Genomic DNA, 24,313 nt, shown 5'->3' on the forward strand with positions numbered 1-24,313 from the left:
CGCTGGGCTTGCCAGCCACGTCCTGCTCTGCCAGGCTGCTAGGAAGGAAGACTGCAGGGCCAAGCTCCCCTCGGTCAGGACCCAGCACAGGGCCAACTGTTCAACCTTTTAGAGTCGGGCAGAGTGGCACAGACCTGTAGTCTCAGCTACTTTTGAGGAGGCAGGAGGATCACACGTTGGAGCTCAGCTCAGGCAATTTAGCAAGACCTTGTACCAAAATATAAAATGAGGGCCGGGGATTTAGCTCAGTGGTTCCACTGCCTGCCTCGAAAGTGCAAGGACCCGAGTTCAATCCCAGGTACCAAAAAACAAAAAAACAAAATATAAAATGAGTTGGAGGTGTAATCAGTGGTAGAACACCCTGGCTTAATCCCTAGTACAGAAAAAGAGAGGGCACTTTGGGGAGTGAATCCCCTTCCTCCCTACTACACTCTCAAGGCAGCCCAGGGGGACGGGGCGTCCTCTTTTAACTTACACAGAGCCCCAGACAGGAGAAGGAACTCCCAGCTCATTCGACAATGACAAGCACAGGCCTCGGCTGGGAGCCCCAGTTCGGAGGTGCTGGCCCCCCAAGATCATTAACTGCCTTTCAGTTTTTCCCCACCTGGTGTCTTTTGCCATGGTTTCTCCTCGGCCTCTAAGTATGGAATAAAATGATTTGTATGATAAACTTACACCATGAAACCCAGGTTCTCCAGACCTTTAATGATGCAGCTCATACACAAATGGGAGGGCTAGACACAATTCATAAGCACAGTGACGACCGGGCAGTGGAGCACTTCCTACAGGTTGGAGCTAAAATTCTAACAGCTATAAATCGGGGACTGTGAACACCACAGGAATCACGCCGGTGGCTGCCTGCCTGGGGCAGGAAAGTCCAGCTGGGGCTCAGACTCATAGGGTGAGCACCAGCCCATGCAACTGCGGAACACAGCTCTGGGGCTGCTTCCCAGGGTTTTCCTTCCAGCCGGGCACTAAGGGGGTCACTGGGGTCTTCTGTCGCCCGAGACCAGGCTAGGCAGGAACCCTGAGGGGAGAGCAGTTATCTCACCTCCAAGGAAGCAAACAGGCTGCTGAAACATCTTTTTTTGGGGGTGGGTTGAGACAGGGTCTCACTATATAGTCCAGGCTGGCCTTGAAGTCGCTATGTAGCTCAGGCTGGCCTCCAACTTGTGGCAATCCTCCTGCCTCAGCCTCCCAAACACTGGGATTACAGGCTGCAGCACCATGCCTGGCTTCAGTTAAACATCTTCCTCGAAGGTACACTGCTCGAAATGGGAGAGCTGGAGTTCAAATGCAAAGTTGTTACAAAGCCAGCCGTCCTAACCCCCGATATTGCCATCCAAACCTAATACAATGAACCTATCGAGCAGACAGCGCAGACAACTGAAATCACCGGTGTGGCGGTGAACACCTGTAGTCCCAGCACCCGTGGGGGCTGAGGCAGGATCACAATTTGAGCCCGGCCCAGGCAATTTAGTAACTTAGTGAGAGACCCTGCACAAAATTTAAAAAAATTCATTCAGGGAAGCCACAGATTTAGCTCAGTGGTTCCAGCGCCTGCCTTGCAGGAGCAAGGTCCTGAGTTCGATCCCTGGTAACCCCCCCCAATACATCATGTACAGTTACACATTCTCTATGATGAATGTGATCATTATGTATATTGAAAGTGTACCAATAAAATTTTTAAAAAAAATTCATTCAGGGGCCCTGGACTTGAGTCCTGAACTTACCACCCCCACCCCAATTAAACTTTAAAAAACTCAGCATCTGAGCTAGGCATGGCAGAACACGCCTATAACCCCAGCACTTGGGAGGCTGAGGCAGGAGGCCAAGTCCAAGAGCAGCCTGGGCTACAGACAGACTGTCTCAAAAACGGTGCAGCCAAAGGGACCCTCCGCCACACCACCGGCCTCACTGCCAGGCACAAACCTGTGCCCAGCAGAGCCCAGGGCTCCACAGCTCGGCCTGTGGCCGAGGGCTCCCTCTAGTGGCAACATCTCCTTTTCGGTGGCACCGACGAAGCTCAGTCCGGGGGGTGCCGCCGCTGCCTCCAGAGATGCGCTCAAGACTGAGGAGGATGCGTGACAGGCAGAAAGGTGGTGGCAGTGGCTGGCTTCAGATTCTTTTCAAGGTCAAGAGGGGAAACAGCCACACTAGCTACACTGAGACGACCCAATCAGGGGCTCCCACGCGGAGCTGAGCGAGTTCGGGTCCAGAGTCCCAAGGCCAAGGTTGGCCAAGGGCCAGTGTCGAACCCTGTGCCCTGGTAATGGCTCACCAGGCCGTGCTGGGAAGCTGACTCTGACTCCACCGTCGCCTGACGCCAGCTGGAAAAGCTCACATCCGTCCTGCTTACAAACCACGTCCAACCGGGAGGACAGAGAAGTGGGACCCCGGGGAGGACAGGGCCCGGGCACACTGCGGGAGGCAGAGCCGGTCCGAGCCCAGCCGCCCTGCCCTGCTCTCCGGCCCTGCCCCCAGCAGTGTCCTGGGCCTCTGCCAAGAAGTTAGTCGGAGCTGACAGACGGCAGGAGCCCTTGGGAGGCCTTCCAGCTTTGAGAGCAGTTAACAAATGAAAGGACTTGAGTGAACTCCTAGGCATCAAACCTTGGTAAAATGCAATGGAGACGGCCTTCTCATGCAGCCCATGACTGCACAGGTCAGGGGGCCCGGGAAGGGGCTCACGGGACGGGTGCTCACCCCAGCGCCCACATCCTGGATGCAGTGAGGTGGGGACCAAGGCGGCCTGCGCCTTCCGATGCTCACGCCCGGCCAGCCTGCTTTCCGGGGCATCTGGGGTCCCAGGTTATTTTTATCCTGCATCCAATAAGCAGGTGCTTGAAGAAGTTTTTGAAGAACTGGCCACATTCTTCCTGTGTGGGCAGGGTCCAAACCTTCGCACTGCTGCAGAAAGTGCCCCGGACAGGGAGCAGTGCCGAGGCCCAGTGACAGGGAACCCCGCAGCCTTCACTGCGCCACTCAGGGCTCATGCATCGCCAGCCCCGCCTTCTCCACTGCCACCAGGCTGGGACGAATGGTCTTTTCCCTTGAGAAACTTCATTTTCCGGAAGAACTTGGATCTGGGGTGCAGTTTCCCTTTGGGCAGCTGCTCTTTCTCACTGTCTCTTACCCCGATTTTCTCTGATGCGCCGGGAAGTTTAAAGTTGTAATCCATTGTGATGTAGGGAATTGTCCCCTCCAGGCCATGCTGAAACAGAAACAGAGAACCATGGACCCGTGGGCGTGTCCGCGAGCCTCATAGGCATGAGGCAGGCTTCTGGCCTCTCCCACATGTGCCCGCTGTTCACCCACGCACAGGGGCCAGCACCGAGAGCAGGGCGTCCAGTGTCCCCTCCTAGCACACAGGGGCCCACGGCCCCTCACCCCTCGCCCATGCCAGCTGGCGGGACCTGAGCGCTTGTGCCTCGAGGCCGTCTGGACAAGCCGCCGCCCCATCTCTCCTGGCTTCCCACAGGCGGGCTCACCTGGCTCTTGAAGACACACTGTGGAATGGAGATGGCGCCGACCAGCAGGCAGTTCACACTCCGTAACTCCTCCGGGGGCACGGGCGTGAGGATGTGGTACAGCCGCTTCTCCATGTCTATGCCCCTGCAGACCCCTTCAAAATAGCCAGTGCAGTCACGCCCTGCGGACACCATGCCCTGCTGCCCCGCGGCCCAGCGCAGCACAGCGGGTCCAGAGGCAAGAGCTTCCTGAACCCCAAGTCCCCACACTGCCACCCTTGGCTCCGTGAACAATCCATGGGGGCAGCGGGGCTGGCCATGGCTGGGACGGGCCCCACCAGTGCCAAACACCCAGCACAGGGGCAGCCCCAGCAGTGACACGGTCAGGGAGGTGCAGAAACTGGCTCAGTGGAGGCAGGGGCTCCTGGGCCTGCAGTGGCTGCCCATGGCCATTGCAGGTGAGGGCGGCCACGGCCAAGCCAGGGTCTCCCTGAGCACCAGCCCCAACGTGGAAGCCACCAGCCACGGGCCTGGGAAAGCAGCTGGCACAGGGGACCCAGCAGGGCCTCAGGTTGGACAGAGAACGCCCGGGGCTGTGGCTGGGCTGGGAGGTTTCACGGCAGCATTGGCCTCAGGAGGAATGAAAGGCCCAGAAAAGGATGAGGCACCTTGGGAAAGGCACCAGGGAGAGGGAGGCCATGCCTGGGACCTGTCACCCATCGCAGCAGGATGAGGGACTCACCAAACCCCACGCAGTCGCAGATGGGCGTCTGGGCCAGCAGGATGGGCCCCCTCGAGTAGCCTCGGATGTCATCCAGGATCCGGCACAGGCCCAGCCAGCTGCCATTGACGGCGTACAGGATGTGGGTGGGGGCAACGTCAGAATGCGTAATCCTCAGAGCAATGGCATTGAAAGGAACCTGGAGGATAAACGTCCAGTTCCCTCTTTTCATGTCTGTTTGCAGACTATTTTACTTTTTGGTTTTGTGAGTCAGGGTCTCATTATGTAGTTCAGGCTGGCTGTGAACTGGCGACGCTCCTGCCTCAGCCTCCCAAGTAGCTGGAATTATAAGTGTGTGCCCGCACCCAGCCCCACACACAGTTCCTACACAACAGCAGCACTTGCTGGAAAGCTGGCACGTTCCCATCTGAAGAGACGCTGGTGACTCATGGCTGAGCACATCCTACATGAGCTAGGGTGACGGAGACTCCATCCAACTAAGGCCACGTGAAACCCTGGTCACTGCCTCTTCCGGTGTAAGGAAGTCAGAAGCGATTCACTGCCCAGAGACAGCGAGTCAGGCAGACAGAAGGCAGCTCTGGGGCACAGCACACGCACATGTGCACGTGTGTGTATGCGTGGACATGTGTGCGTGTGCGTGTGCGTGTGCACGCTCAGCATGCCAAGCCCTACAAGCCCTAGGCTTTGCTCACCAGCAGCAAAGAAAGGACATCGGCCTACATTCCTGGGCACAGGTGCACAGTGGCATCCGACTCTGGGTAACTCCTTCTTCTCTTCCAGCCCTGGGCGCAGGAACCAGTGCACCCTACCACTGAGCCGCACCCCAGCCCCTCTGATTTCTTGACAGGGTCTCACTGTCGCCCAGGTAGGACAGGAACTTGCAATCCTCCTGCCTCCGCTTCCGTAAGTGCTGGCAGTTTAGGCACTCATCACCACACCTGGCTTTTCTTTCTTCTTTTCCGGTGGTTTAGGAAACTGAGCCTAGGCCCCTTGCACTAAGGAACATCCCCAGGCTTTGTTGTTGTTTTGAGACAAGAGTCTTGCTAAGTCACTAAGTTGCAATCCTTCTGCCTCAGCCTCCCAGAGTGCTGGGATTACAGGTGTGCACCACTGTACCTAGCTGGCTCCAAATTTTTAAAATAGAAAAGTATTTTTTTAGGGCCAGGGATTTAGCTCAGTGGTTTCGCCGCCTGCTGCGCAAGTGCAAGGACCCAAGTTCGATCCCCGGTACCAAAAAAAAAACAAAGAAAGGTATTTTTTTATACATGTAACTTAGAAGTAGAGGGGAGAGGGCTTGAGGGGAGGGAGGAATGAGAAATAGTTAAAATTTAAGAAAAGAAATGTAAAACCACAAAAGGGAAATAAACCCACTGGTGGGTGGATTTCAAAGCCCAGCCCAAGCTCACAGCCGCCGCTGTGAGTGAGCACTCGGTGCTGGGCTTGGCTTCTCCATCTGTAAATGTGCACAGTAGCAGGAATTAGCACTTCACAGATGGGAGTGGGGCGAGGGGCGGCTGCTGCTCGGCAAGCAGGCATGAGGCCCTGAACTCGTGGCGCTCCTCCCGCCTTGGCCTCCAGCATTTTGACTCTCATCCCAAAGCCCAGCATTATGACGGTTTCATCCAAAACAACTCCTGGCAGCCTGGGTTCCGAGTCACACACGCTCTAGCGTCAGGACTTGAGCAGATGACGGGGAACATGGAGTACGCTCAGACTGCCAGGTGCTACCAGGAGCGCAGGCCGAGTCCTACATCTGCCCTACTCGGTCGGCACCGCCCTGGTCCGAAGGAGAAACTGAGTCATGCTGCCGGTAAGCTGCAGCACTGAGCTATTTTTCCATCCAGAAACAGGGCGATCACAGGACCCGGGTCATGGGGTGCTGAAAACTAAGGTGTCCCGAGGGCACCTGGCACACAGGCAGCTGCTGGGGGCTGACAAGCAAACCCGACAGCCTCCCACGAGCTGCCATTACCTGATAGGGCGTCAGGCCATGCAGGGGACTGAGTGGCTTGGGCACTGGGGGCAGCAGCTGGGCAAGGTAAGCCAACACTGTCAGGTCTCGGAAAATCCTGTTATGTGAGTCCCTGAAAACCAAATGAGAACATCCTCGGTACAGACCTCCCATCTCTCTGCACACAGAGCAGAAACTAAGTATCGCTGCACAGACAACGCTTCCGTAACTAACACACAGGACCCCAGTGGGCAGGACCCAGGGCCTCTGCACTAAGTGCATCCCCAGGCCTCCCTCCCTCCACCAAATGATGCTTTACTCACCGATTCCTTGGAGTTTTTCTGAACGAAAACTCTGAAAACACAGATAACAGTTTGTGTTCGGCAAAGAGAACTGGGCTGTCTTTCTCTTCATCGGCAAACTCCACGCTGTCTGAGAACTCCGGGAGGCAGAAGCCCTGGCTTCTGAGCCTGGACTTGCTCTTGGTGTACAGCCCGTCCCGGTCGGCCACGTAGTCCGGGGTGAGGGGTGGCATGTGCTTGCTCTTGGGGGAGCTGAACTGCACCACGTGGCTCGGGGACAGCAGGCGGATGAGGTCGATGAGTAGCTGGAGGCCTTCCTCTGGGGGGGGGGGACACACACACACATGAGCACACCCAGCCACCCTGGAACGAGACAGGCGCCAGCGCTGCACCTGCACCTGGATCCTGAGACACAGAAACAGCTCACCGGGCGCAGCACATGCCTGCCTGTAAGCCCAGGTGCTCAGGGGGCTGAGGCAGGAAGGCCGCCAGTTTCAGGGCAGCCTAGGAATGTTACGGGAAATCTGTCTCAAAAACTAAAGCAAAATTGCCGCCTGCTGCACAAGCGCAAGGACCTGACTTCGATCCCTGGTACAAAAAAACAAACTGAAGCAAAGGCGGGTGTGGTGGTGCACACCTGTGATCCCAGCACTTGGGACCCTAAGGCGAGAGGATCTCCTCAAGTTCAAGGCCAGCCTGAACTACAGTGAGGCTTTGCCTCAAAACATCCCCTAAAAATAAAACAGCAAAACAGAAGCAAAGCCCCAGGCAGCATTACGCCATTTAGTTGGAACAGCTGACACCAAAAGGACAAGAGACTGGGCTTCGGGGGTGGGAAGCCAGATGGGCTCGGCCATCAGGGAAGACACTGCAGAGGCTCCTCAGAAATCAAAAGCAGAAGAATAAGGACATAAATAAAACAGCACACAAGGCAGCAATCCCAACCTGGGGTGGGATCCAAGGGAAGGAACACAGCACGTGAACAGAGCGTCGTCCCCAAGCTGACTGCGGCTGTCACGGACAGGGGCAGGGTGAGGCCACCCCACGGAGCAGCAACAGAGGAGGATGCAAGGCAGCCTGCTCCGGCAGGAGGGTGAGCTGCCTGTGGGAGCAGCACTCATGGCCCTGGAGGGACAGCGTCAGGCCCAGAATGGAGCATTCCACGGCCGCCCTCTCCCGGGGCCCAGTGCGAGGGCTTACCCGACACCCAGCCCATTGTGTTGATGATCAGCGGGGCCTCTCTTTTGTAGGCACTGAACACGTATTTGATGATATCAATGTAGTTCTCGAAGCTGTTTTTGCAGGAGAGTTTCCCGTAGTACACCATCTTCTGCGGCGTCCTCTGGTGGGTGTACGGTGGTCCTGGGACACAGAGCAGAGGGTGACAGGGGGACAGGGTGCAGCTTGATGGGAAAGCACCTGCCTGCTATTGTGTAAAGCTCTGGACCAGCTCTCCAGGCCTGGGGTGGCGCCACATCCCTGTAAGCCCTGAACTCAGGAGGCTCAAGTTTGAGGCCAGCCTGGGCTACAGTGAGACTCTGTTCCCAAAAATAAATAATTTGATTAATTAATTAAAATCCCTAGCATCAGAAGTAATAACAACTGGGCCAGGGATTTAGCTCAGTGGTTTCACCACCTGCTGCATAAGCGCAAGGACCTGAGTTCGATCCCCGGTACCAAAAAACAAAAAACAACAAAAAAAAGTTACGAGTCATTTGGGCCGGGGATTTAGCTCAGTGGTTCCACTGCCTGCCTCGCAAGCAGAAGAACCTGAGTTTGATCCCCGGTACCAAACAAAACAAAACGAACAAACAAAGAAGTAATAATAACAACCCTCCTAGACCACTTTACTTTGCTGCAACAGGAATTGCTCAGTTGAGGACAGAGCCACAGGCAGCGAGCGGTCCGTGAGAGTGGGCCAGGACCAGGACCAGGGGAGCATTCGCAGAGGGCGCCTGACCCGCTGGAGCCGGGCTGGAGCCTGGGCTCCCAGGGGACGCGGCTCCGTCCCTGTCTACAGATGACAGTGAGATACTCAAGTCCCCAGGGACATGTGAGGGTAAGGTGTACACAACTCCCGCCTGTCCGCACACTTCCCTACTTCCTGCCTGCTCACCGAGGGGCCCGGAAGCAGTGATGTTCCAGGGGAAAGCAGCATCCTAGGAGCCGGATCTATGCTCCACTGGAAGGAACCAGGGCACACGTAGGCCAGGGAGAGGGAAGAGAACATTCTTCCAGCCAGGAAAAAGGGGAGCTTAGAAAAGAACAGCAGTGTCAAGAGGACCTGGTGACAACAGGAAGGGGCTCCCCCGGCCGAATCTGGAACAATCTAAGCATCAACGTGACAAGAAGCTATGAATCCAAGACATAATAAACATTTCCCCACAGAAGAGCACCACCCACAAAGTGGAAGAAATGGTGGGAATACAGATTCACCATCTTGCGAGGTGTGGTAGTGCACACCTGTAACCCTAGCCCTTGAGAGGCTGAGGCAGGAGGATCCAAATCCAAACTCTGCCTGAGACACTTTCTTAAAGTCTAAAGATATTTAAAAAGGGCTGGGAAGGCCAGGGATTTAGCTCAGTGGTTCTCCTGCCTGCCCCACAAGTGCAAGGAGGTGAGTTTGATCCCGGGACCAAAAAAAAATAAAAATAAAAAGGGCTAGGGATGTAGCTCAGTGAGAAGCCCCTGGGTACTACGGCCAGTACTAGGAAAAAACCCAAAAAAACCCTACAGATGTTAACATCAGGTAGGGTTTGCATCCAGTTTACATAAAACAAAATAAAACAATAGTTCCATTTCCTAAAATGGAAACATGCCCTAGTTTGCTTCTCAGAGAGGAAAGGAGCCCTTAATCAAAAACGACTAGAGCCAGGGATTTAGCTCAGTGGTTCTGCCACCTGCCTCACAAGTGCAAGGTCTGGAGTTTGATCCTTGGTACCAAAAAAACAAACAAACCACAATTAGCTGGGCATGGTGGCACATGCCTGTGATCCGGGCACTAGGGAGGCTGAGGCAGGAGGATCTCCATAAGTTTGAGGCCAACCTGGGCTACATAATGAGAGCATGTCTCAAAAAACCCCCAAAACACAAAAACCATGAGTGTGGGGCCAAGGATTTAGCTCAGTGGTGCCACCGCCTGCCTTGCAAGCACAAGGTCCCAAATTCGATCCCTGGTACCAAACAAAAAAAACAAAACAAAAAACCATGAGTGTGGCTGGGGCAAGTCCATTTTCTCTGTTTTACCCTGAGTTTTAGGTAAGAATTATTAACTTGAATTTTATAAGATCGAGACCTACCCAGAACTGGTTCCGTAATATTCAGCAGAGAAATGCAGCCAGGAGGAGTGAATTCTGTCTGCCCCAAATCACATTCCAAGTAGTCCACGCAGGAAATACTGAAAATTTTCAATGAGATAAAATTTCACGGAGCTTTACTGTGTAGATAAGAAAAACAGGATGGCGAGGAGTCTGTGCATACACAGGTGCGGGCCTCTTTACGTGGCCTTTTAGGTGGCACATGCCATGACCACAACCATGTGCAGGCATGGGCACAGCGCGATGAGCAGTGCGACCCAGGGCTTTGTGGGCTCCCTGAGGAGTGGGACGGGCCCTGCCGCACCCCACACACCCTGCTTCCGCCCGCCAGCGAGCCAGATGCTGCGGGAGAGGAGCGCTTACCTGTTCAACAGCTGGTTGATCAGGTACCTGTTGAATGTGGACTTCCCCACGTCCTGACCGCCACACACCAGCACAATGGGGCAGCCGTCCGAGTCCTCTGCAGAGACAATCAGCAGTGTGTGAGCCCCGCTCCCTGCGGGCGGGCATGGAGCTTCCTCTGGGACTCATCGAAGCTCGTCACTCACCACAGGACACACTCACTAACTCCTCCAGGGCCGCCAGGGTGCTCTCAGTTAACTGAAGGCCTCTCTTCCTCTTCTCTCTTTTGATGCCAACAGAACCCAAGACTAAACACTCGGAAGTAACCTGGGAAGCTTCCTTCTGAAATCCAATACAAACAAGGGAAGGTGAAGAGAACGCATGCTTGTGTCCCCATTGCTAAGTTCATAAGCGGCACACAGCTGGTCGTTACATAAGCTAAATCTGGCCCCGCCTTGTTTCTTACTGTCCCCTAATCCCACCCACCAGCCAATCCTGTCAACTTGACTCCTGCAGCTCTTGTAGCTTACACTCTCTCCCAGGCTGGCTCCACCTCCAAAGGAGCCTCTAGAGAAGAAGGAGGCATGGAAATGAGAAAATGAGCGAGGTAAGAAAAAGTCAATAGGGCCAGGGATTTAGCTCAGTGGTTTCGCTGCCTGCTGCGCAAGCACAAGGACCCGAGTTCAATCCCCGGTACCAAAAAAAAAAAAAAGAAAAAGTCAATAGGGCATGGTGGTGCACACCTGTAATCGCAGCACTGGGGAGGCTGAGGCAGGAGGACTGCTGTGAGTTTGAGGCCAGCCTGAACTAGATAGTGAGACTCTGTCAAAAACCTCCTCCCAAAAAAGGGGGTTCCAGGCTGGGGATTTAGCTCAGTGGTTCCGTTGCCTGCCTTGCAAGCACAAGGTCCTGAGTTCAATCCCTGGTACCAAAAATAAAAAAAAAAAAAGGCAGTTTTGCTCAGTGGCAGAGCACCCTTGGGTTCAATTCCCAGTACCCCCACACAGAAAAAAAGGAAGGAGAAAAACTGAAAATTTAAAAAAGGACAGATTTGACCCACGGCATTTGGAACACTTCTGTCAGGTGACAAAGGTGTAGGAACTGGGGATTCCGTTTCCCCTCTGTGGCCCGGAGCACGCTGCTGGGTCCTGTGGGATTAAAATGCAGTCACACAGCACGCTCACTCTGCCTCCCCCTGCAAGATGCCTCTCCACCCGTGCCTGCTCCCCCGCCGTCCTGACCTCAGTCCCATTTCCCATGTCCCAGGAGGCCCCGAAAGAGACCCCCTCGTCGGCCCCTCTCCAGCTGGGAACCAGAGCCCTCACAGCAGACTCACTGTGGCCCTGGCACCTGCTCCCCTCTCTAGGGGCTTCTCCCTCTCCTCGGATCAGTGCCATCTGCTATTCCGGCCCAGGCCGGGGCCTTTCACCACATCTGAACACAACTCTCTCCCACGCCTGCCCCAACCACTGCTTGGCTTCTCACTCCACAGCGGAGGCTTCACTGCTAACCCCAAGGCCCTCTCGTCCCGGGCCCTTCTCATTCCCATGAGCCTGTCCCACAGCAACCCAGTAAAACTACTCCTGTCCAGCCAGCCAGCCAGCCAGCCGCGCCTTTCTCACCACGGGCAGCTCACTGTCTCCCTCAAAGGCCCCGGGCCTGGGCTTCCCTAACTCGTGCCTGCTCCTTCCCAGGCTCCTCCTGTGTGCCAGTGCCCAGTCCTGCGCTCTTCCCTGACCACCTCCATCTCTCCCTCCGTGCCACACTACCTCTGCTCCCAACCTCTCCCTGGACTTAACTCACTGACCAGTCTTCAGCCAGCTGTCTAACGGTGCCTCCATGGCAGCAGAAAGAATCCAGCTCCTGCAGCGGGCCCTGTCTCAGTTAACGGCAACTCCATGCACCTGGATGGTTAGGCTGATGAGCCCCGTGCTGTTCCACGGCTCATTTTGGGTTTGGTGCCGGGGACTGAACCAGGGTCTGGCTCATGGTAAGCACGTGTCCTCCACTGAGCTGCACCCCAGGCTCTGCGGTTCTCCTCTCCCCTCACACCCAGCCCATCCACTGTTCTTGAGGAGTCAACCTGACAGCTCACGGGAAGCAAGTTACAGCCATGGAAGTCCGGAAACTAACAGTACGGCCAGCAAAGATCAGAAGTGAGGGACAAGAGAGATGGGAGTGCAGGCACATTTGTTATTTATTTATAGTTCAGAGGAAAAAAGATAATCATTAACCAGCTACCACATGACACCAGGTGTGGTGGTGCATGCCAGTAATCCCAGCATTCTGGGACGCTGAGCAGGAGAACTTGGAGTTTGAGCCCATCCAGCAACTTAGTGAGACCCTGTCTCAAAATAAAAAGGGTTGGGGGCTGGGGTTTAGCTCAGTGGTGCCTCGACTGCCTCACAGCCACAAGGTCCTGAGTTTGATCCCTGGTGCCAGAAAAAAAATAAAAATTAAAAATTAAAAAGGACTGGGATGTTGCTCAGTGTGAAGACCTTGGATTTAATCCCTAGCACCAAAAATAACAAAAACAAAACAAAAAAACCACTCCCCCAAAACCAACTGCCACACAAATGGTGGCTTTTGCTGGGAACTGAAATTGAGAAAGGGGAGGAAGCCAGTTTTCATAGTTTACCTTTCGACAGGGACCACCGCCTAACTGCAGACGTGAGTGACAATCTGCCAGACCTACCACACCAACAGGACAGACTGATCTTCCAAAAGAAAGTCCCACACACCCATCGGATACGACGGATTGCTTTGGCAAGAATTATTAACAAAACTCCACATGAGAACCGGTCATACCTCTTGCACAAAAATGGTAGATAAACCCGGATGGCTGGCTATGAAGTTTATGGTGGTGGTCTTCACATGTTCCAGCAGCACAATGGAACACAGAGGAGAAAAATTCCCCGTTGCCCAAGATCTGTCCTCTGTAAAGAGAAAAATAAACTGCCTTAGAATAGTAACTGCTGGGCCGGGGATTTGGCTCAGTGGTTTCGTCACCTGCTGCGCAAGTGCAAGGACCCAAGTTCGATCCCCGGTACCAAGAGAAAAAAAAAAAGAATAGTAACTGCTGCTAAATTCTATGCCCTTTAAGGCTGCCATCTCCTTGGCTAAACTATAAACTTTTTTTTTGGTACCAAGGATCAAACTTGGGACCTTGTGCTTGCAAGGCAGGCGGTGGAACCACTGAGCTACGTTCCCGGCCCTAAACTATATACTTTTGACTGTAGAAATTACGTTTGCAAGTCTTTTCAGGAGACTATATCGAAGAATAGGAGCATTTTTGAGTGGAGAAATGAATCCATACTAGCTTCGCGGCCTTAGAAAATTTTTATGATGTGCAAAATAGTCAAAACAATAATACTTTGATTCTTAGGAACCTTGTGAGGAATAACATAGATATACAAAAGTGCTTAACATATTGTCCAGACCACTGTAAGCATTTAAAATTATTAGCCTTATTACTAGAAAGCCCTCATTAACTTCCCCAATTCTCATTACCCAGGTTAAGATGCGCTCTGAGGCAAGCCCGGGCTTCCCTTTTGATCTCCTTCTTGCTCTTCTCAGGCATGGAGTAACGGACTGCATTGATCGTCAGGTAAGAGTGAGTATAGGCAGAGAAGATATCGTGGGCAGGCTGGCCTTGGCTGATGACAAAACCCAACACCTCCACTTGGCCATAGAGGCAAGTCATACGACAGACCCCGCTAAAAGTAAAACCCTAACAGGGAGAAAAAGAAGAAATAACATTATAGATCCTGTCACTAAAGACTGAAAAATTCTAAGATTCTAACTTGTTATACACATATCAAAGGACAGTGCGTAACATTACACTGTACTAAGTGATAGACACATACTTCATGTTTTTGATCTAAGATCATATCCCCCAGGGCCAGACAGACCCTACCAACCTATCCTCACAAACTGTCCATTCCCTGGGTTTTCACTCCCCACTGGCATGCAAGGGGGAACTGCCAGACTAGAGTCTGTTCAGGTGGAACTCCAGGCAGATCACCTAATTTGTTTCTTCATCCCTAAACACCTACAGAGACGGGGCAATTACTCCAGAGAGACCTGGGAGTGTTGAAGGCGTTCGAATACCTGAAACACCCAGGACACGTAAGACTCTGGACTCTCTGAGCGACCCGTAAGCGCAATCTAGTATTTTTGCTAGGATTCAAGTCCACTGCAACCGGGAAACCCTGGAGAGCCCTCGGCAGAAAGCCCACGGTGAGAAGCTGGACCTGAACCCAACGCGAAGCTAGAATTTAGCGGTAATCGAAAAATCAGGGAACCAACGGACACGGGGACCAAGGAATATAGGGACCTAGGTCCCGGGGCTGCGTCTCCACTCTCCAGCCCCAAGCGACCCACCTGGTCCGCTGGCAGCAGCAGCAGCACGCGGCCCGGGCCGGCCGCCCGCACAGGCGGGATGGGGAGGCTGACCGGGCCGCTCGGGGCGGGCGCAGGGAGCGGGCCTGGGACCGGGCGCGGGGCCGGGCTGGGGGCCGCAGCCTTGGGCCTCTGGGGTGCCTCGGCGCGAGGCCCCGGGCAGGCGCCCTCGCTCCAGTCCGCACCGGCCGCCTGGGTCTGCAGCACCCGTCGTCGCAGCCTCCGGCGGCCACACCAGCGCAGGGCCCTGAGCCGGTGGCGGGAGCGGCGGCTCAGCATCAGCGGGGGCCGGGCCTTGCGGGCCCGCACCCACGTGGAGCGGCCGGGATTCCTCCGGACCGGAGACACGGAATCCGCCATGCTGAGCCGCCGGCGTCTGCCGCGCGACAATCTCGCGAGATCTCGTCGATCCCGCCGCGCTAGCCGTGCTGCCCTTAGGAGGAGCCGCCGAACAGCTCGCGGCCTCTACCGACGACCTCCGGGAGTGCACTACGAGCTCCGCCGACCTGAGAGGAACTCTGCTGTCCCACAGTGAACCCCATTTACATTATGCAAAAGTCCCTCCCCGGGGCGGTTGCATAACGAAAGCCCAAAACTCCGGGTCCAGCCACAGGACCACCTCTCCGGAAATCCACCTGGGTCTTTTTTCCCCCTGCAGAAAAAACCCCAGGATTGCCATTTTAAACAAAATCAGATTATTTGCATACTTTGGGTTTGCATGAATTTGTCTTTGACCTGAAGGGAGCAATCCTGAATAACAGCACCAAACCATGATGCACTCAATATTTTTTTTTTTTTTTGGTACCAGGGATTGAACTCGGGACCTTGCGCTTGCGAGGCAGGTGGCAGCACCACTGAGCTAAATCCCTGGCCCTTGCACTCAATATTTCAACTTCAGAAAATTGAAGACTGGGTGTAGGAATGTCAACTCAGCCCACGTCTTGTTCGGTCCACTGAGGCCAAGGAAAAGGGTTCTAAAACCTGCAGCCGCCGGGACACAGTGGACACCACTTGTAGTCCCAGTTACAGGGGACGTAAAGCCAGGAAGATCGCTTAGGTCCAGAAGTTCAAGGCCAGTCTGAGCAATGTTCCAAGACCCCATCTCTCCGGATGCTATATATCTATAATCCCAGCAGTTAGGAGGCTGAGGCAGGAGGATCACTGCAGTTCTAGGCTAGTCTGGGCTACATAGAGAAGAGACCCTGTCTCAAGCAAAAACAAAAATAAAATTATCGTGGATAATTTTATTATCCCTGATAGCAACTCACCACACCCTGTCCCTCACAGCACCTGGGGAGACAGTGTCCCGGCCTCCACCTCTCTTCTTGACCCAGGTGAACCAAAGCCACCAGAGCAAGGGCAGAACCCACAACCGCCCAGAGGAGGGGTCCCAGTGCTGCCTGGTTTGCATCCCTGTCCTGGCCCTGCCCAGTTCCTGAGCTGGACCGCAGGCCGGAAGGCCGAGAGAAACAGCCCACTCTCTACAGCCAGGCTCCAGTCCCACCCCTTTCAGGGCCACTAAGCTGCCATCTCTGGGGAGCTGCCATCCGTCTGTGTCAGAGACACCGCTCGGCCATGCTGGGCATGGGAGCACCTGGCCAGCATGTTGCTCTGGGTGACTCACCTGGTCCGTCTGCAGCTGGCCCTGACCTGCTGCTGGGCTCTCGACTGCCATGAAATGGCCTCTTCACCCGACTTCACTCTCCCGGGGGACTACCTCCTGTCAGGCCTGTTCCCCCTGCACAGCGACTGTCTGCAGGTGCGGCACAGCCCCCAGGTGACCCTCTGTGACAGGTGAGTGAGGGGCCTTGGTGGTGGCTTCGTGGGACCCGTGGCTGCACGGGCCCCTGGTTGCTTCTGCGCTACCCCTTGAGCTACTGTGCCAACCCCTCAACATCCGGCTACAGTTGCCACTTTTGAGGGCTGGCCAGACTCTTGATACCTCCTCCAGCACCGTGTCTCGATGCAGGTCTGTCCCTGCCATTAGTGTGTGTTGTGTCATAACTCCAACTGAGGCGAGTCCTGGCTTGCGGCAAGAGTGGTCCCCATGGGGTGGGAAAGGGAGACAATTTGGAGTTAGGCAAAGATGTAGAAGTCCGAGGTCAAGACAGAGAAAGCCTTCTGCTTTCCGCTGTTGTTATTGTTATTGATGTTGCTTTGTTGTACGAGGATTGACCCAGAGGCTTCGCACGGAGCTCCATCCACAGTCCTTTTTTTTTTTTTCCGGTACTGGAGATCGAACTCAGGACTTTGCCCTTGCCAGGCAGGCGCCAACATCATAGAGCTACATCCCAGCCCACCAACCCTTTATTTTATTTTATTATTATTATTATTTTTGGTACCGGAGATCGAACTCGGGTCCTTGCGCTTGTGCAGCAGGCGACGAAACCACTGAGCTACATCCCCAGCCCCGCCCTATTTTTTGAGACAGGGTCTTGCTAACCCTCTAAGTTGCCCAAATTGGGTTTGAACTTGTCACCCGCCCTCCCTCAGCCTCCTGGGTGCTGCCTTACAGGCTTGTGCCACCACGCCCGGGTCTGGTTTTCTTCTGAAGAAGTCAGTGGGCGTGGACAGTGTCAAGTCTGGAGGCTGGAGGATGCTGTCCAGCTAGGTGACTGCTGACTGTTGGGCCAGAAAGGTCCTGAGAGCCTGGCGGATGAGGCTCAGGCCAAGAGCTGTGGATGACAGCCTGGGAAAAGAAAACGGGGGTGGAGAGGGGGGCGAAGGGAAAAGCAGCCCCAGAGAACAGAAGAGCACAGCCTCCAGGACAGGCGCAGCAGACACAGAGAGGCTGGAGACCATGTGTCGCCAGCACGTCCCTGTCGTGACACAAAGTAGGGGTGACACATAGCCACACAGGCCCTCGGCATGTTCCCGGGCACCCCTGTGAGCAGCACTGTTGAAAGTGTGAGTGTCACCCATCAGTGTGCTCACAGGTGGCTCAGCGTGGCCTTGTCAGCTACCAGTCCTGTGTTGCTGTGAAGGTGATCATCCTGTGTCCTCTGCCAATACACTGACCAAAGCAGCTGACCAGCCTGTCACAGGTGGGTGGGGCTCGCCTGATCAGTTGAAGAACGCCAGACAAAAAGACGGCGGTCCTGGGATAGAAGGGGTTTCTGACTTTGGACTCAAGATTGAGACATCAGTGTTTGCCAGAGTGTCCAGCCTGCTGAGTTATCCTGCAAACTGTGGGTTATCCTGTGAGCCTGGTCCTTAAATATCTGTCTGTCTGTCTGTCTGTCCATCCATTCACCTGTGTCCTGTTGGTTCTATTTCTCTGGAGAATCCTCACTTAGGTTCTTGCACAGGACTTCCTTTGTTGTTGTTGTTATTGTTGGCTTGGTTTGATTTTTCTTTCTTTCTTTCTTTTTTTTGGTACTGGGGATTGAACTCGGGTCCTTGTGCTTGTGAGGCAGGCAGCAGAAACACTGAGCTAAATCCCCGGCCCTTGGTTTGGTTTTTCTGACACGGGGTCTCAGTATGTAGTTCAGGCTGGCCTTGAACTCAGTGATTCTCCTGCCTCAGCCTCCCGAGAGCTGGGATCACAGGCGTGCACCACCAATCCCACTACCAGGACCTCTGTACCCTGTGCCTTTTGATCCTACTGTGCTTGTCCAAGAGGGGCATGGGAAGTGGGATTTCTCCAACTTGTGCCCAGCTCTTCCAGGCCTGTCACCACCTCCCAGGACTGTGTGTGGCCTCAGGACCTGTGGTGAGGGCCTGGTGGTCTAAGCCCGGGCAGGGGACCTGGGGACGCCTGGACCCCTCACTCTTGCTGGGCTCTCCCTGCAGGGCTAACAGCTTCAATGGCCACGGCTACCACCTCTTCCAGGCCATGCGGCTCAGCGTGGAGCAGATAAACAACTCCACGGCCCTGCTGCCCAACGTCACCCTGGGGTACGAGCTCCAGGACGTGTGCTCCGAGTCGGCCACTGTGTATGCAGTGCTGCACGCGCTGTCCCGGCAGGGCACGTACCACGTGGAGATGCAGGGAGACCTGTACCAATACTCTCCCCGGGCGATGGCTGTCATCGGGCCTGACACCACCAACAATGCGGGCACTGCCGCCGCCCTGCTGAGTCCCTTCCTAGTGCCCCTGGTAAGCTGGAGCCTGGGCTGGGGCGGTGGTAGGCGCTGCTGTCCCTTCTGAGGCTGGTCTGGTCCCCTGGCCGCTGGGAAGACATTACTCTTTGGTGCCCTTGTGGGGTTCCCGGCTCCAGCCTGCCTGCTGCCTTCCTTCCTTTCTTCCTCCTTCTCCAAGGAAGACATCTGGCTCCCTCTATCCACCCTCCTGGGGACCCTCTGCCCCACCCCAGCCTCCATCCAACACCCTTGCTTCCCACCCCCTGGAGCTCGCCTCTCCCGGCCTCCCTGCCTCCTCTCTTCTGTCCAGGCTCCTCCCTTCCCTCACTTGTCCCTTGGCCTCTCCTCCCGTGATGTCCATCTCTCCAGACTGGGGTTCTGAGGAGCCCTCTCACCTGCTCCTCGGCTGGTGGCTCCCCGTTCTGTCCCCACCACCTTTGCTCCTGCCATGAGCTACAGCACCTTCTAGACTTCCACACCTAGTGAGCACTTTCCAAGCTTTCTCTCTCTCTTTTTTTTTGGTACTGGGGATCGAACTCAGGCCCTTGTGCTTGCAGGGCAGGCGGTGGCACCACTGAGCTAAATCCCCGGCCCCCGGCTTCTCTATTTTATGACTGTTTTTCTTTCTTTCTGTAATGGGGATTGAACCCAGGGCCTTTCCACTGAGCTACATCCCCAGGCTGCCCCTCCCTTTCTTTTGAGATAAGGTCTCCCTGACTTGCTCAGTTGCTGAGGCTGGGCTCAAACGTCCCATCCTCCTGCCTCAGCCTCTCAGAATGCTGGGATAACAGCCCTGTGCCACCAGGCCCATCTCCTTTTACAAGACTTCTGACCCCTGAGGCCAGTCCTCTTCTTCCTCAGGCCCCAAGAGACCCCTCTGGCGCCCCACCCCCCATCAGGCCTCTCCTCCTCCCAGGCAAGCCGTACCTTCACCGTGCTGAACCTCCTGTCCTGCAGGGGGCGCTGTCCTGCTGCAGCCCCCACCCTGCCCACCTGGTGGCTGGTGTCCTCCTCTCCACCCAGGTGGAAACAGCAGCCCCCCTGGCCACACCCCACTCACTTTGTCTCCCACCTTGCCTGTTGCCAAGGTTGCTCCTTCCTCTTCTAGCCTTTTTTTTTTTTTTGGTACCAAGGATCGAACTCGGGACCTTGAGCACCCCCGAGCTACATCCCCCGCCCTCGCTCCTTGCTCCTCAATGCCCACGGCCACCCCTCCTCTCCACTGCCCCAGCTTTCACTTGTCCCTCTATCGCCCTCCACTCTGCCACGTCCCCCAGCCCGCCGTCACCTCCATCTGAGAGAGCCACCAGCCTCGGGCGGGCTCCTCAGCCTGTTCCTCCACGAAGTGAGAGATGCACTCCCCAACACGAGTCTGCAAGGGCCACTTTTTGCAGTGCAACCCCGTGGCCTCCCCTGGCCTACAGGATGCGGAACAAGCCCCTCAGCTTGGGAGTTAAGGCCTCCTTCCTGCCCTACTCGGTCCCAAACACAGGATCATATCTCACTCCCCGCGCTCAGAGAGCAGGACCCCTGATGGGTCCATAATGTCCTGGACCGCTTCACCTTGTCCGCCAGGCCAATGCCCACCCTCCTAGGGTTCTCCTCCCCAAGCAGCCTTCGCATCTTGGTCTCTGTCCTCTCCGTGTCCCCACACCCACCACAGGGCTGGGCACTGGCCTTCAGGGGGCCTTCAGTCATGGGTTCTGCTGCTGATCTTGCTGAATGGGGCCCCACAGATCAGCTACGAGGCCAGCAGCATGGTGCTCAGCGCAAAGCAGCTGTACCCCTCTTTCCTGCGGACCATCCCCAGTGACAGGTACCAGGTGGAGACCATAGTGCTGCTGCTGCAGACATTTGGGTGGATCTGGATTTCCCTGGTTGGCAGCTCCGGTGACTATGGGGAGCTGGGGGTGGAGGCACTGGAGGACCTGGCCACACAGCAGGGCATCTGCATCGCCTACAAGGGGATTGTGCATTCTTCTGCCCGGGTGGGCGACCAGGAGATGCAGGGCATGATGCGTGGCCTGGTCCAGGCCAGGACCACTGTGGTGGTGGTCTTTTCTAGCCGGCAGCTGGCCAAAGTATTCTTTGGCTCTGTGATACTGGCCAACCTGACAGGGAAGGTGTGGATCGCCTCCGAAGACTGGGCCATCTCCACACACATCAGCAGAATGTCTGGAATCCAGGGCATCGGGATGGTGCTGGGGGTGGCGATCCAGCAGAGACTTGTCCCTGGCCTAGAGGAGTTTGAAGAGGCCTACGCCCGGGCAAACAAGGGAGCCCCCAGGCCTTGCTCCAGGGGCTCCTGGTGCAGCACCAATCAGCTCTGCAGAGAGTGCCAGGCCTTCACAGCATACACGATGCCCATGCTTGGAGCCTTCTCAATGAGTTCTGCCTACAATGTGTACCAGGCGGTGTATGCTGTGGCCCATGGCCTTCATCAGCTCCTGGGCTGTGTCTCTGGCTCCTGTTCCAAGGGCCAAGTCTACCCCTGGCAGGTAAGAGAGCCCCAGACCCCTGTATCAGCCAATCCTGAGACATGCTGAGCAGGCACTCCTCAGGGCCATGGCTCGAGGGCTGGTCTTCTCTTAGACAAACCATCTCCTCTCTGAACCTTGATACTCTTACCTACTGTGTCCCAGAAATGAGGCTAAAAAACTTCTCTGCAAAAGGGGCCTTTGAAGCCGGTTGTGGTGGGGCACACCTGTAATCCTAGCGTGTGGGAAGCTGAGGCAGGAGGATCACTGTAAGTTCAAAGCCAGCCTGAGCCACACAGTGAGTTCAAGACCACCCTGAACTACATAGCAAGACCCTATCTCAAAAACAAAACAGGGCCGGGGATTTAGCTCAGTGGTTCCAGCGCCTGCCTCGCAAGTGCAAGGTCCTGAGTTCGATCCCCGGTACCCCAAAAAACAAACAAACAAAAAAACCCAACAAAACAAAGCTGGGGATTTACCTCAGTGGTTCTGGTGCCTGGCTTGCAAGCGGAAGGTCCTGAGTTCGATCTCTAGTACCAACAAAACAAATAAACAAAAGTGTACTTTGCTAGAGGCCTTCGCTTAGGAGGCTGGTCGGGAGGGCTTCCTAGAAGGGGAGGGGGCTGTGAGGAAAAGGGACATCTGTCCTGTTTGCCTACAGTGGCTTCAGGGTGCTTGTTTATTTCAGCTTCTGGAGCAGATCTACAAGGTGAATTTCCTTCTACATGAGGACACTGTGGCGTTTGATAAGAATGGGGACCCCCTCGGTAGCTATGACATCATTGCCTGGGACTGGAGCGGGCCCATGTGGACCTTCAGGGTTGTTGGCTCCTCCACGTGGCCCCCTGTTCAGCTGGACATAAACAAGACCAATATTCGGTGGCCTGGAAAGGACAACCAGGTAACGGGGACACCGACACTTGCCAGGGAGCTGCCAGAAGACAGGAGCTCGGGATTGAGGCTTCCCAGAGTGGGAGAAGGACCTGAGAGCTGTCCCTTGACCTGGGAACCTCCCTGTGGTGGCAGAACACAGGCTTCTTACAGCTGGCTTCTCGCAGGTGCCCACGTCTGTGTGTACCAGAGACTGTGCGGAAGGGCACCATCGCGTGGTTGTGGGTTTCTACCATTGCTGCTTCGAATGCGTTCCCTGCGAGGCTGGGACCTTCCTCAACAAGAGTGGTGAGTGCATGCTTGATCGGCGCTCTTAGTGTCTGCACAGCGGGCGTAGGGCCTTGCTCAGGCCCCATGGGTGAATACCCGGCCACAGAACCAGGGCCCAAGTCACTGGGCTGCCAGTGGGTTGCCAGACTGAGTTCCGATTGAGTGGGCGGAAACAACAGACTGAAAACCACAGACCAAGGGGTGGTGTCCTCTACTAGAGAGATCCGGTCCTGTCACAGCTCCTGCAGGTGCATCTCATTCTGAAGTCAACCTCGTTCTCCAGCTGTTGTTCCCTTGGTACTCTCTCATTCATCTCTAAAGTCCCTTCTGTTACCTGTGCCAAAGACAGCCAGCACCTGAGCGGCTTGGCTGGTAGCGTGTCTGCAGCAGAAATTGTCCAGTGTGTGCCACCCAGTGACACAAGGCAGAGACCAGAGAACAAATTAGGTAGCTCAGGGCTTGGTGCAGAGCCAGATTCCAGGGGGAGCCAGAGCACAGGATGCAAATGCCCTTCTTTTGGGGCTGGCTGGTCACGGACATGTGGACAGAGACACCAGTGTAAAGCCGTTGTTTGCAAACCCTTTGGGGGATCACGAGCCACGTAGAGCCTCCCTGTGTGTCTCCAGAGTCTGTAATTAACACGGGCAATCGAGGAAAGCCCTGGCCTCTGCTCCATCATCCCATCATGCCCAGCAGCTCAAGCTGCTTGGTACAACTGTCCCTGCATTGGCTGGTCTCCACAGCCTCCCTTCCTCGGTACAACTCTGGCCTCCTGGCTCTCAACAACCTTCTTTGCTTTGCCTTTCAGACCTCTACCGCTGCCAGCCTTGTGGGAGAGAAGAGTGGTCACCTGAGGCCAGCCACACCTGCTTCCCACGCACGGAGGTGGTTCTGACTTGGCGTTGGCCCATCTCTTGGGTACTGTTGGCAGCTAATACACTGTTGCTGCTGCTGCTGGTAGGCACTACCGGCCTGTTTGCCTGGCATCTAGACACCCCTGTGGTAAAGTCAGCTGGGGGGAGGCTGTGCTTCCTCATGCTGGGGTCCCTGGCAGGGGGCAGCTGCAGCCTCTATGGCTTCTTTGTGGAGCCCACACTGCCCATGTGCCTGCTGCGACAAGCCCTCTTTTCCCTTGGTTTCGCCATCTTCCTGTCCTGCCTGATGATTCGCTCCTTCCACCTGGTCATCATCTTCAAGTTTGCCACCAAGGTGCCCACGTCCTACCATGCCTGGGTCCGAAACCATGGACCTGGCCTGTTTGTGATGCTCAGCTCAATGGCCCAGGTGCTCATCTGTCTAACCTGGCTTGTGGTGTGGACCCCACTGCCCACCAGGGAATACCGGCGCTTCCCCCAGCTGGTGGTGCTGGAGTGTACAGAGGCTATCTCGCCCGGCTTTCTGTTGGCTTTCACCTACAATGGCCTCCTCTCAGTCAGCGCCTTTGCCTGCAGCTACCTGGGCAAGGACCTGCCAGAGAACTACAACGAGGCCAAATGTGTCACCTTCAGCCTGCTCCTCAACTTTGTATCCTGGATCACCTTCTTCACCATGGCCAGCGTCTACCAGGGCCCGTTACTGTCCGTGATCAATGTGCTGGCCGCGCTGACCAGCCTGAGCGGCGGCTTCAGCGGCTATTTCCTCCCAAAGTGCTATGTAATCCTCTGCCGCCCAGACCTCAACAACACGGAGCACTTCCAGGCTTCCATCCAAGACTACTCGAGGCGCTGCGGGTCCACCTGAGCTGGGGGACGGGCAGGGCGGACTGTAAGCCTCATGGGCCTGGTGTGTTGAAGGTCCAGCAGGGAGGAATCTGTCTTGGCTTCGGATGTGTAAACGCTCGAGAAACCTCAGCCCAGGCTCCGGGCTGCCAATAAAGAGGTGAAAAGAGTTCTTGCGTCTTAGCGTTGGGGAGAGGGTGGGGTTTCACTGCTAGCCTGAACTCAGCCCTCAGTCCCTGCCAGAGCCCAGTTTGGCGTTGCGAGGCAACTGTGGAACGCGGGCCCAGAGCGGCGGATGTGAACCCGGCCCCACCTTTTCTGAATCCCATTGGCTATTCTCTAGGGCCCCGCC

At 55.5% G+C, this 24,313-nt stretch overlaps 2 protein-coding genes across 3 annotated transcripts; one reads left to right on the forward strand and one right to left on the reverse strand.

Moving 5' to 3' along the window:
• Nucleotides 1–685: 685 nt before the first annotated feature.
• On the reverse strand, nucleotides 686–14,910 carry Nol9 (nucleolar protein 9). Of its 2 annotated transcripts, none has more exons than XM_021243516.2 (12): nucleotides 14,505–14,910; nucleotides 13,632–13,851; nucleotides 12,930–13,057; nucleotides 10,328–10,460; nucleotides 10,143–10,239; nucleotides 9,762–9,859; nucleotides 7,663–7,824; nucleotides 6,484–6,781; nucleotides 6,182–6,293; nucleotides 4,210–4,387; nucleotides 3,489–3,622; nucleotides 686–3,211 (listed from the first exon to the last, which is right to left on the reverse strand). In XM_021243516.2, the coding sequence occupies exons 1-12, from the start codon at nucleotides 14,880–14,882 to the stop codon at nucleotides 2,990–2,992; spliced, it is 2,160 nt and encodes a 719-aa protein (XP_021099175.2). In that variant the 5' UTR covers nucleotides 14,883–14,910; the 3' UTR covers nucleotides 686–2,989. The 2 variants fall into 2 exon arrangements, with proteins under 2 accessions (XP_021099175.2, XP_004863767.2); XM_004863710.3 differs by having other exon boundaries at nucleotides 10,328–10,463.
• Nucleotides 14,799–24,296, forward strand: Tas1r1 (taste 1 receptor member 1). The gene is given in 7 exon segments (XM_004863708.3): nucleotides 14,799–16,136; nucleotides 16,138–16,316; nucleotides 18,315–18,621; nucleotides 20,342–21,103; nucleotides 21,771–21,983; nucleotides 22,141–22,261; nucleotides 23,052–24,296. Coding segments are annotated over 7 exon segments (2,553 nt in total). The 5' UTR covers nucleotides 14,799–16,097; the 3' UTR covers nucleotides 23,984–24,296.
• The last annotated feature ends 17 nt before the right edge of the window (nucleotides 24,297–24,313 follow it).

This window comes from Heterocephalus glaber, unplaced genomic scaffold, assembly GCF_053883595.1.
Source record: "Heterocephalus glaber isolate CG9 unplaced genomic scaffold, H.glaber_assembly_v1.0 deba00001447, whole genome shotgun sequence".
In the NCBI taxonomy this organism is placed as follows: domain Eukaryota; kingdom Metazoa; phylum Chordata; class Mammalia; order Rodentia; family Bathyergidae; genus Heterocephalus; species Heterocephalus glaber.